The following is a 13,127-nucleotide window of genomic DNA, read 5'->3' on the forward strand; positions in this document are numbered from 1 at the left end:
GTTTTGATTTAAGTTCACAATATTTTATTTCATTTTATTTTATTTTAGTTTTATTTAAATTTACTTAGTTTTATTTCTATTTTATTTCTATTTTATTTTTTTTTTATTTTTATTTTTATTTATTTGGTTTTTAATTTTCTATTTTATTTTAGTTTTTTGTTTTATTTTATTTCTCTTTTATTTTAATTTATTTTTGTTTTTTTATTTTAATTTAGTTTTATTTTATTTTATTTTAATAAAGGGACTAAGCCATAAAGGAAATAAATAAATGTGATTTTAATTAATCTGATTAATCTTTATTAATCTGGGGTCGCCACAGCGCTAACTTATCCAGCATATTTTTTATGCAGTGGATGCCCTTTCAGCTGCAACCCATCACTGGGAAACATCCATACACACTCATTCACACTCATACACAATTAAGCTTCTCCTATTCACCTATATGTGTTTGGACTGTGAAGGAAACCAGAGCACATGGAGGAAACCCATGCGAACACAGGGAGAGCATGCAAACTCCACACAGAAATGCCTACTGGCCCAGCCGGGAATCAAACCAGCAAGCTTTTTTCTGGAAGGCAATTGTGCAACCCACTGTGCCACAATGCTGCCCTTTAAAGTTATTTAATTTTAATGTAATTTGTTCATGTACAGTGTTATTTCAGATATCTGGGTCTGTAATATTTTAAGGCATTGGTAAAGTTCCTGATTTTTGTCTATTTCTGAATTTATTCATATTCATATTATTATTATTATTATTATTATTATTATTATTATTATTATTTATTCTTTCATTTACATAACATGGCATTATTTATTACCTCTCAAAAAGCCTATGCCTTCCTGATTATTTTAGGATGAGCTGCAATATTAAATATTTAGAGAACGCAGACGAGCTTGAGAATCCTGAAGTGTATTTGCTCATTAGGGTTTAAAGCATCAATGTCAGCCTTTTCAAAATATTTCTCCATTGTCCTCATTGAAGAAGTTTGGAAAGCACTCGGTTTTGCAGGAATCTGTCCTGTTACAGCTGTCTGTGTTTGTCTTATACGCTTATAGGGAGATCAAGAGAGTGGACAAAGGACAGTTTTATTTCAAGAAAATGAATTAGAAATGGAAAATTGCCATTAGGAGCACAGCGATTTCTCATTTATTTTATCTGAAAGTTTGCAGTTCCTGCGATTGTGTGTGCAGATGTTACATACAGACATTCTTGTAAGTTGATCAGGCAAAAATAAAAAAGTTTTTCCATGTACTCCACCTCTTAATTTTGAGATTTGGTGATTTTTTTTTTTAAAATCTAATGAACGAAAACATCCAACATAAACTCTTAAGTGTTTCTTGTGTCGCACTTTATTAATTAGTGACTGTAGATTTTAATGACAGTAAATATATTTAAACCCTGTTTTTTCAAAATGAGTTTATTTTTCTCCTGCACTAAGCCATACATCTCCACGTCTGCAGTACTTACACACACTACCTGACAAAAGTCTTGTCGCCTATCCAAGTTTTAGAAACAAGGAATGATAACTTGACTTCTGGTTGATCATTTGGTATCAGAAGTGGCTCATATTAAAGGCAAAGGCCTCTAGATTACGCTTATTTTACCAAAATAAAAGATGATCATGCTTTGATTTATAATTATTTAATGAGGACAGCAAGGTCTGACTCTGCTTAGACAAAAGTCTTGTCACTTTACAGAAATAATGTCCAGTATAGAATATAAAGTCATGGTGCAGTGGAAAAAGTATGAATATTGTGTCGGACTCCCATGAGCTTGGAGGACTGCATCCATAAATCTCTGAAGTGACTCAATGAATAAAGTCATCTGGAATGACAAAGAAAGCATTCCTGCAGGACTCCCAGAGTTCATTAAGATCCTTTGGATTCATCATCAATGCCTTTCCTTCATCTTAGCGCAGACATACTCAATAGTGTTTAAGTTTGGTGACTGGGCTGGCCAATCCTGGAGCACCTTGACCTTCTTTGCTTTTAGGAACTTAACTGTGGAGGCTGAAGTATGAGAAGGAGCGCTATCCTGCTGAAGAATTGTCCCTCTCCTGTGGTCTGTAATGTAATGGGCAGCACAAATGTCTTGATACCTCTGTTGATGCTGCTATCCACTCTGCAGATCTCTCGCACGCTTCCGCCAGAACCCTAGATAAGTCTAGATTTTTACCTTGCGTTTTTAGTTTTACTTTTCTCATCAGAAATCTGCATTTACATCTCTTAATTCTGACCTTTTTTGTTTTGGTTTACGTAAGTGCTATTAATTCCATATTGATTTAAGTTCACAATATTTTATTTCATTTTATTTTATTTTATTTTTAGTTTAGTTTACTTAGTTTTATTTCTATTTTTTCTATTTTATTTTATTTTTATTTTTATTTTTATTTATTTAGTTTTTTTATTTTTAATTTATTTTAGTTTTTTTTTGTTTAATTTAATTTAATTTAATTTTTGTTTTATTTATTTTAATTTAGTTTAGTTTAGTTTTATTTTAATTTATTTAATTTAATTTGATTTTATTTCTATTTGATTTTATTTTAATTTTTGTTTTATTTATTTTTTAAATTTTATTTTAATAAAGAGACTAAGCCGAAAAGGAAATGAATGAATACGATTTTAATTAATCTGATTAATCTCTATTAATCTGGGGTCGCCACAGCGCTAACTTATCCAGCATATTTTTTATGCAGTGGATGCCCTTTCAGCTGCAACCCATCACTTGGAAACATCCATACACAGTCATTCACTCTCGCACGCTTCCGCCAGAAGCCTAGATAAGCTGTATGGATTCATAAAACTCAATGTAAAAATATAGATGAGCTCATTTAAAATGTTCTTTAAGATGTTTGTGCTTGAAATATATGCAAATAAGCCTCATTTACATTATTAAATATAACATTTTAGAAAACTTGCAATACAAAGAATGTTTATTGTCATCAATCAACTGGGGAAATAGGGTAATTACTATTAATGGATTTCTTTACTCTATTGACCTGCGGTGTCTAGTTGTCTTCACTAACTCTATTCTGTCTTCCAGGTCTAAAGCCAGTGGTTGTTTGCTGCACACTGATCCCCGTAACCGATATCTCGTCCGTCTGCCAGCCAAACTGCCCGGGATGCACTACAGCGCTGATGAGCAGTGCCAGATCCTGTTCGGCACCAACGCCACTTTCTGCACTGATATGGAGGTGTGTGTGTGTGTGTGTTTCAGCTGGGAATACAGTCACTATAGACTGCACAGTTGCAGTCAAAATTATTTGCCCTCCAGTATTTATTTTCCTTTTTCAAATATTTTCCTTTTACCACATGATGTTGAACAGAGCAAGGAATTCTACACAGTATTTCCTGTAATATTTTGTCTTCTGGAGAAAGTCCTATTTGTTTTATTTCGGCTAGAATAAAAGCAGTTTTATTAAAAAAAAAAAAAACATTTTAAGGTTGATATTATTAGCCCCCTTAAGCAATATTTTTCGATAGTCTACAGATCAAACCATTGTTATACAAAGACTTGCCTGATTACCCTAACTTGCCTAATTAACCTAGTTATGCCTTTAAATGTCACTTTAAGCTGAAGTCTAGTATCTTGAAAAATATCTAGTTAAATTTTATGTAGTCATCATGACAAATATAAAATAAATCAGTTATTAGAAATGAGTTATTAAAAATATAATATTTAGAAATGTGTTGAAAATAATCTGTCTGTAAAACAGAAATTGTGGAAAATATACAGTGGGATTAATAATTCTGTGAGACTATATATAGAAATATACAGGGGGACTAAATGTAGTTTATGGCACTGATATGTTGTTATACCTAAAAAAGACACATAAACCTAAATAAACACCCACAGTAGAGTTAAATCATAGCTAATATCACAAGAAACCGCATCCTTTTAATCTAAAGAAGATCCAATATGCATTCATGGTTAATTCCTGCTCTGGATAATTGCTGGAGAATGGTTGATTTTAGTAAGAAGCATCCAGAAAGGTCTGCAATATATATCTGAATGGAACATTTAGGATGTGACAGTAAATTAAAATTAAAAAATTAGGATAAGATTTTTTTTGTTGTTGTTTTAAAAACAGATGACTAATAGACGTCTTTTCTAAAAGGCTAAATTTGCAACCCATGCTCATTGCCGATGTGTAACTAGGTCTGCATTTCTGGGAGCAGCAACATACGTAACCATAAGTATGTCTGCTCACTGTTTTTGTTTTTGCAAATCCACCAGAGGCTGCTGTGTGTGCTTTTTGATGATCACAAATTCCTCTAGCGCAGTGGTTCTCTAATCTTTTTTATCAAGTACCACCTCAGAAAAAAATGGTCTCTCCAAGTACCACCAAAAATGAGCGGTATTGAAATACAGTAGCATAGTAGGCGCAGTAAAGCAGCTAAAACTCTGCACAGTTAAAAAAACGTGGCAGATTACCTCAGAAATATAGGCTATATGTCATATATGACATATTATATACATCATTTTTGATAAATTTTGAAATGTGTGTAGCATGTACAGGACATATTTCATTCTTCCGCGTACCACTAGAAGGAAGCTAGTGTACCACTAGTGGTACACGTACAGGGCTCAACCTGTGCAGTGCACATGCCCTTTTTAGTCTTGGATAGAAAGTGCCCTTCCAAAATGATCAAAAGTGCCCCCGCGACGCGGCACACCTTCGGTCCCGCCCTTCAGTAGGGGCGCGACAACACCGCTCTTCAGTACGCGCGCGATAACACAGCTGATCAGTACGCGCGCGATAACACCGCTCTTCAGTACGCGCGCATCCACTCTGCAGATCTGCAGCAGCAGCACCCCCCGCTCTTCGAAACATTTTTCCTGCACATGACTTTGGACGGTCTCTGCACGGGCCTGTACACGTACCACAGTTTGAGAACCACTGCTCTAGCGCATTCACTTCTCGTGTAATTCCACACTTCAGCCGGTCAGGGGTGCGTGTCAAAAACACTGGACCATAATTTTTTTTAATTGAGGACAACTCCAGAACATACGGGGATGGTTAGCAGGAGACTCCTTACAACGATGACAGGCATCGCTTCTATCAGGGAAAAATTTAGTAAATTAGGCATTGGTTAAACGAGCTCTTTGGAGCACCTTACACTGCATTAAGCCATGTCTGGCACATATAGAAGAGGAGTGCAACGTCATCAAAATATCCTCCCATTGTTCTTCCGTAATCAACACCAAGGTCGATTTCCCAAGATTCTTTGAGAGAAACTTTAGGATTTTCATTTATGCTGCGTCCGAAACCGCATACTTCCATACTATATAGTACGCTAAAATCAGTATGCGAGCCGAGTAGTATGTTAGAATTCATAGAATTCGAAAATCAGTATGCAAGAAGTACCCGGATGACTTACTACTTCCGGTGAGATTCTAGAGTGCGCATTCCATGCATGCTGCGCTATCCCATGATGCCCCGCGAGTGAATTTATGAATGGGAGTAAAGCGACGCAACTGACGCAGGTAGGTCACGTGACCATGACAAAATGGCGGATGTAGTACATCCGAATTCCATTCATACTTTTCACGTTTATACTGTATAGAACGTATTTTTCTAACGGCTGAGTAATACGTTTAAATTCAAATGCAGTACCTACTGAGTAGTATGCGGTTTCCGACGCAGCCTTAGTGTACTTATTAAATTAAAATTGCTGATATTAAATGTTTTTGACCCATATCCAGGGCCAGACGGAATCTGCGGATGTTTTTTGCTATTTCTGCAGAGAATTTTGGTAAAAATCTGAGGATTTCTGCAGAATTATTTTGGGAGTATCTAGCGGAGTATCATAACTAGAACCTTAACATATTAAACAAAAAGTAATAAATTACTGAATAAAAACTGAATAAATTCAGATATACACATTTACTCAAGTAAATAAACCGAATTAATAATGGGCAAAAAATCTGCGGAATTCTGCGGAAAATCTGCGGATTTCTGCGCGTGCAGATTCCGTGTGGGCCTATCTAAACTGAAAAAAAAAAATAGATGGTGTTCTTGAGGGTGGTTAGGAAAGTGGGGAAACAATTTCTAACAAAGTTTCTGACCTGAAAGAAATGAAACAAATGACTGTTGGAGAAATTGTATTTAGTGGATAGAAATGAAAACATGTGAATACCCCGATGATACATCTCACAGATTTTCTTCGAATTTTTACCTTGCGTTTTTAGTTTTACTTTTCTCATCAGACATCTGCATTTACATCTCTCAATTCTGACCTTTTTTCTCCAGAATTCTGAGATTATGTCTTTTATTCAATACATGACAGAAGCACAACTGTTTTTCTTCATCTTGCCCCCGCGGGATCTCACATGTCGCACATGGAAGCATAAAAATGATCTAGGCTACATTTGTAGCAGGTGAATGACTTAAAAGAGTTTCCGCACTTGATCACTAAATCACATTTATCCACACAAAGCCTCAGATCTCCGGAGATTTCCCGACTGTAAGTTTGAGAAGTTTTCCACAGTCAAAACATGAGAGCGGATGGCAGGTGTTGCTGAATCTGATCAGTTCAAAGGCAGCTTGTACTCTTCCGAGCTTGAAATCATCATCATCTGTAGGAGTTTATATCAGTGCTACAAACATTTCCTCTTGATGCCCGTCTTTCATACAGTTGAAGTTCAATCCTGTATATGTTTCCCCCCGATTTCAGTTAAACAGAGATTTTTTCAACACATTTAAACATAATAGTTTTAATAACTCATTTCTAATAACTGTTTTATCTTTGCCATGATGACAGTACATAATATTTGACAAAATATTTTTCAAGATACTACTATACAGCTTAAAGTGACATTTAATGGCTTAACTAGGGTAATTAGGCAAGTCATTGTATAATGATGGTTCTGTAGACTATCAAAGAAAAATATTGCTTAAGGGGCTAATAATATTGATCTTAAAATGGCTTTAAACATTTTTAGTGTGGTTTATTCATAAACTAATTTCGAGAGGATCACGTGCTTATGATCAACACGGCTGGCTCCTTATTAGCTGCCCTATTGGATGATTACGGAAGCATTATAAATAATCTACATTTTTAACTCCAGTTATGTTTGTCTTGAAGCTTTCCCCCCGTCCACCCCTACTTCCTCCCCCTTTTCCGATAGAGCAACGGTGGCCCAGTGGCTAGCACTGTTGCCTCACAGCAAGAACACTGCTGGTCCAACTTATCGGGCCGCTTGGTGTTTCTGTGCGGAGTTTACATGTTCTCCCTGTGTTCGCGTGGGTTTCCCCTGGGTTCCCCGGTTTTCTCCCTCCGTCCAAACACATAAACCATAGCCAATCGACTAAACCAAATTATCACCCACGACAACCTTAGTTTACACTTCTCACGGCGACATGCAGGGGAGTTCTCGAGACCTACCTGAGCTGGAACTCCTCTCCCGCCCTTCTAACAGGAGGGAGCCCCGGGCTCGAGGATATTACGAGCTCAGGGCTCTCTTCCGGGACAGCATGCCAAATACGCTTTATTGATTATCAGCTAAGTGTGAACTCTTGAAACTGCTTTTAATCTAGCTGATATAAAACAAATAAGAATTTGGCAATTAAACAGGCAATTAAATTACAATAAAAATTACTGGCAATCCCTTTTTGAACATACCAGTAAATTTGTTTTGGCTATTTTTCGGAAAAAGAAGTTGTAACATTACCGGTAATTTGCCGGAATGCTGCGCTGTGTGAGCGCAGAAGGAAAATTGCTGGAGAGAGTGCGTTCACATTAGATCACGCTGACGTGAGACGTCTACTCCAGCCAGTCAGAACATTCAGACACATTCACATCCGCGCTGTTTATGAAAATAAAAGCCTTTTAATATTTTTCCAGGCTAATTAATAATAGTTAAAATAAAAAAATAAAAAATAATAATGAAAAAATAATTAAATCAAAATTAAATGAATAAAAAAAATCAATAATCTGCTTATGATAAACCGCTGTTTGACCTTATCTCCTGTTTCATTTAACCTTCGCCCTGTTTACATCTCACAGTTCTTCCTTTTCTCTGTACTGTACATTTACATTTTGTAATATAGTATTTTTATATTAGAATTTCAAATCTTTTGTCACAGAATATTTGTGTCAGAGACTTTTTTAAAAATATAATTTAGGTGGCTAATGATATTGACATTAAGATGTTTCTTAAAAATAATTAAAAACTGCTTTTATTGTAGCCGAAATAACACAAATAAGACTTTCTTCAGAAGAAAAAAATATTCTAGCGAAAACTGTGACAATATCCTTTCTCTGTTCAACATCATTTAGGAAATATTTGAAAACTAAAAAATCGAATTATTGTGACTTCAACTGTATATGTCATCTTTATTGTGTGAAGTTTTACAGCGTGGGGATTCACATAAAACATGCCTGACGGAGATGAATAGTCGGTCGCTAAAAGGCAGAGAGGGGCTGGCGTAAAAGAGACGTCTGAAACAGGATAAATAAGCCAATTTGATGGCCGTCCTGCCACCTTTCAAATGTTGCTGTCGGTGAGATTGGAAAATGTGATTGAGTTTGTGAGGTAAAGCAGTGTAGTGAATGGACGACTGCCTGCCTGAAGTTGAAAACACAAACTTGTCAGACAGACTGGGAATATACTGTCCCTCTCAGAGGGTAATAAAGTCTCTGTTTGAGGAACAAAAAGGAAAGGAAAGGAAAGGAAATTAAAGGCTATTGTGGAGGATTTTAATGAAAGATTTTGTATTTTTTAAATTAATTCATTCATTCATTTTCGATCGGCTTAGGCCCCTATTTATTAAGGGTCTCCACAGTGGAATGAACCGCCAACTATCCCAGCATATGTTTTACACAGTGGATGCCCTTCCAGCCGCAACCCAGTGCTGAGAAACACTTATACACACTCATTCACACGCACTCATAGACTACAGCCAATTTAGGTCATCCAATTTACTTACGGCATTTTTGTTTGGACTGTGGGGGAAACCGGAGCACCCACAGAAAATACGGGGAGAACATGCAAACTCCTTACAGAAATGCTAATTTGTCCAGCTGGGATTCAAATCAGCGACCTTCCTCTGTGAGGTGATAGTGCTTAACACTGAGCTATTGTTTTTTTATTCACGTTTATCTATTTTAAATTTTTATTTTAATCTAATAAATAAATTTAAAAATGTCCATTTTTCACATTTAAATGTAATTATGTTGGGCTGTTGGGTAGCAGAAAGAGTGGAGAGAAAATGTTTTTGTACAAGCTTATTTATTTCATTTATTTACTCATTTTTAAATTTATTTATTTGATTTATTTTATTTGATTTGTATTTATATATTCACATTTTATTTATTTTATTTTATTTATTTTTTATATTATTTTATTTTATTTATTTACTTATTTATATATATATTATTTATTTATTTATTCATATGTTATTTATTTATTTTATTTATTTGTTTTATTGACATATTATTTTTTATATTATTTTATTTATTTATTTCATTTATTTATTTTTTATATTTTATTTATTCATATTTTGTTTATTTTAATTTATTTATTTTTATATAATGTTATTTATTTATTTATTTATTTATTTATATGTTATTATTATTTTTTATTTATTTATTTTTTATTTTATTTACTTATTTATTCATCATTTATTTATTCATTCATTCATTCATTAATATTTTAATTGTTTATTTTATTTATTTATTTTACTTATTTATTTACTTATTCATATTTTATTTATATATTTATTTATTCATGCTTCATTTTATTTATTTATTCCTTTTTTATTTTATTTATTTTATTTATTCTTTTTTTTTTTTATCGAATTCTGTTAATCCAACAGTTACATCTTGTGTGTTTTCATCTCTAGGTTTAAACTTTTTTTAGCATGAGTGAAGACAAAAAATAAATAATTTTTAGTTTAGAAGTATAATTATTACCATTTTAGTGAAAAGTTTCTTTGCTAAAACATTGAAATCAAATAAACGAAAACATTCACAAATGATGTTTGACATCATAATGAAGTTTTAGATTAATGTTGACAGATTGTGGCATGAAATTATTGAGATCTTTCTAAAAACCCATGTGACATTTACTGAAGCTGTTTTTGTTTTCAGGACCAATCTAAATATAAGCATAATTCAGCTAATAAAAACATAATTTGCTTAACATTTAATTCACTGCTGTTAAAAATAAATCATTAGAATCTGGCGTGTGTTTCCTCCGGGTGCTCCGGTTTCCCCCACAGGCCAAACATAGGTGAATTAGGAGAGCTAAATTGTCCTTAGTGTTTGAGTGTGTGTGAATGTGAGAGTGTATGGGTGTTTCCTAATAGTGGGTTGCGGCTGAAAGGGCATCTGCTTCGTAAAACATATGCTGGAATAAATGGCGATTCATTCTGCTGTGGGTGCCTCTGAAAGAAAGACTAAACCGAAGGAAAATGAACGAATTAATGAATAAAGATTATTAGTTCAATTTTGTTTAAAGTATGTAATCTAAATGGATGGAAATCTTGCAATCAGAATACATACATCTTATTTGTTAGTCCGAAATATTTTTGAGTGTAGGTCATAGCTGTACAATTCATATTTTTATTTGTATTTCATATTTTTGCATAGGTCATGCATGAGTTTTATAATAACATACAGTAAATGCATTGACGCATAAGCTTTTATCTAAAGCAGGGGTGTCAAACTCAGTTCCAAAAGGGCCGAAGCCCTGCACAGTTTAGTTCCAACCCTGCTCCAACACACTTACCTGTAGGTTTCAAACAAGCCTGAAGGACTCAATTAGTTTGATCAGGTGTGTTTAATTAGGGTTGGAACTAAACTGTGCAGAGCTGCGGCCCTTTTGAAACTGAGTTTGACACCTGTGATCTAAAGCATAGGTCTCAAACTGGATTCCTGGAGGGCCGGAGCTCTGTACAGTTTTGCTCCAACCCTAATCAAACACAGCTGATTCAACTACTCATATTTTATTTATTTATTTCATTTATTTATTGTATTTATTTTTTGTATTTTTTATTTAATCATAATTAATTTAATTTTTTTTATTTTATTTATTTATTTATTTATATTTTATTATTATTCCTTTATTTATTTTTTGTTTTGTTTTATTTTTTATTTACTTATTTATTCATCATTTATTTATTTATTTATTTATTTATTTATTTATTTATTTATTTATTTATTTATTTATTTATTTATATATTCATATTTTAATTGTTTATTTTATTTATTTTTTTACTGATTCAACTACTTAAGGTGCTCAAGACTACTAGAGACTATAAACCAAGTGTGCAGAGATGCAGCCCTCCAGGAACTAAGCTTGAGACCAATGATCTAAAGTGACTTACACTGGATTGAAGTTACATCTTTTACCATCCCACATGGAAAGAACCTATAAACATATTTGTTTTAATATAGGTTTTGAGATAGGTTTCTGATATATGTGACATATATAAAATTGGCCGTTTTCCTATATTATATCTACATATATGGGTATCCACCTATATGTTAGTAAAATTATTAAAAATACAGCTGCTAGACAACATTATTTAAAAATATATATATATTTTTTATTTACTTAAATAGTACAAGAAATAAATATAGTACAAGAACAAAAATAAGAGAATAAACAACAATAAAGGAAAGAAGAAAAAAAGACTAACCATTGTGTTATATGTCTTTCTTTTTCACTTCTTCATATAAGAAAGAATAGGGTGTATGCAGAGCTAGTGTTTTTCCCATACTGATAAATTTCTGGTGACCTGTTATTGTGAACTTTTTTTCATTTTATATGATTCCTTTTACAGTATCGATGTTGTAATGTCATTAAAATACATTCAGTTAAATAAACTTTGGGATTCATTTAGTTGCTCAAACCTAAAACGAGACAAAAAGCTGTTTACTCGCATGCGCCCATTAGAATCGGCAGGCTAGCGCAGAAGCTCTATTGAATATACTGGGGTAAAATAAATGCTCATATTATAAAGACATGGCGAGGGGAAATGTAATTTAATGCAGTGCTTCTTGTACAATCTGAGACCCACTTTATATCGGATATCACTCAGCCAGTGGAGATCGCTGATTTTTAAAGAAAACAGACCTTAAACGTGCCGGTTTTTGCATTGGCATACAGCTCGCCGGAATTGCTCAACCCAGGTTACTGGCAAATTAAAAGTCCTATTAGCATGCTTCGGCATTTACCCTATTGACCTTGTAAATGTTTCAGGAAAACGTGTAGACATCTTAGCTTTCCATCTCCTCCTCATACTTATTTGCCATAGTTAAAATCCATAACATGCCAATTACAAGTAACACCAAATTTAAATGGAACATGCATATGTTTTTTTTGCACTTGTTTAAGTTAGTTCTTAGTTATTGCCTTGATAATAGGCAGTATGACCTAGTCAAGACATCATGACCGTTGCCAAAGCGAGATATTGTCAGGGTTCTGCCACTTTGGTCTTGTAAATTCTTGTTTTGGTGGCAGAGCTCTGACACTACTCCTCCATGTCTGGTCCTGTTTCTGTCTCTGTGTGCGCGCGCGCGCCGTCGTGGGTGTACGCAGAGTGTGCGCGCTGCCACTTGATGTGGCCGCGCACGCTCTGCGTCCCTCAGACGCGCGCGCTCTTGTACTAGTGTTTGTGTTTGTTCTGTCAGCAGCGCGCTGCTTTATTCTCGGCGCCTCCGTCTAGTTGGTTTCAGTTTTGGTTGGCGCTGAGATGAAGCATGCGCGTTGCTTATGTGTGAGCGCACGGTAAGGTGTTTATCTATCGTGTGCTCGTGTCTTGCGTCTCTTGTCAAAGCACGTGGCTTGGTGTTTACATTGTGGTCACGTGCTTTTGTCGTGTGTTTCAGTGTTGTTTGTTGTCATGAACATGCGGTTAATGAGTTCTCTCATTGGCTGCATGTTCTTGTCCTGTTAAGTGAGCGCATGGCTTGTGTGTCTCTCTGTGTCATGCGCTCTCCCGTCTATTGTCTTGTCCCACCCTCCTTGTTAACCCATTATTAGTTAATTGTGTTCACCTGTTTGTGTTAATTTTCTACAGTTTATATACCCCTCACATTTGCTGTCCTGTGCCAGTTCGTCATCACATGTTGTTGTTTAAACCCTTGTCTTGTCATGTTTCCAGTTATCATCGTTG

General features: G+C 34.5%; 1 protein-coding gene across 5 annotated transcripts in view; it reads left to right on the plus strand.

The window, feature by feature from the left end:
* adamts17 (ADAM metallopeptidase with thrombospondin type 1 motif, 17) overlaps positions 1-13,127 on the plus strand; it is a 328,430-nt gene that overhangs the window by 162,109 nt on the left and 153,194 nt on the right. For all 5 annotated transcript variants that reach the window (XR_015495085.1, XM_087260202.1, XM_087260203.1 and 2 more), the window contains one exon: positions 3,044-3,194. Coding sequence is in view for 4 of the 5 variants with exons in the window: in XM_087260202.1 (XP_087116328.1) it covers positions 3,044-3,194 (151 nt within the window). In the remaining variant the exon portion in view is untranslated. The remainder of the gene's footprint in view (positions 1-3,043; positions 3,195-13,127) is intronic.

This window comes from Danio rerio, chromosome 7 (genome assembly GCF_052040795.2).
Source record: "Danio rerio strain M-AB ecotype USA chromosome 7, GRCz13ab, whole genome shotgun sequence".
In the NCBI taxonomy this organism is placed as follows: domain Eukaryota; kingdom Metazoa; phylum Chordata; class Actinopteri; order Cypriniformes; family Danionidae; genus Danio; species Danio rerio.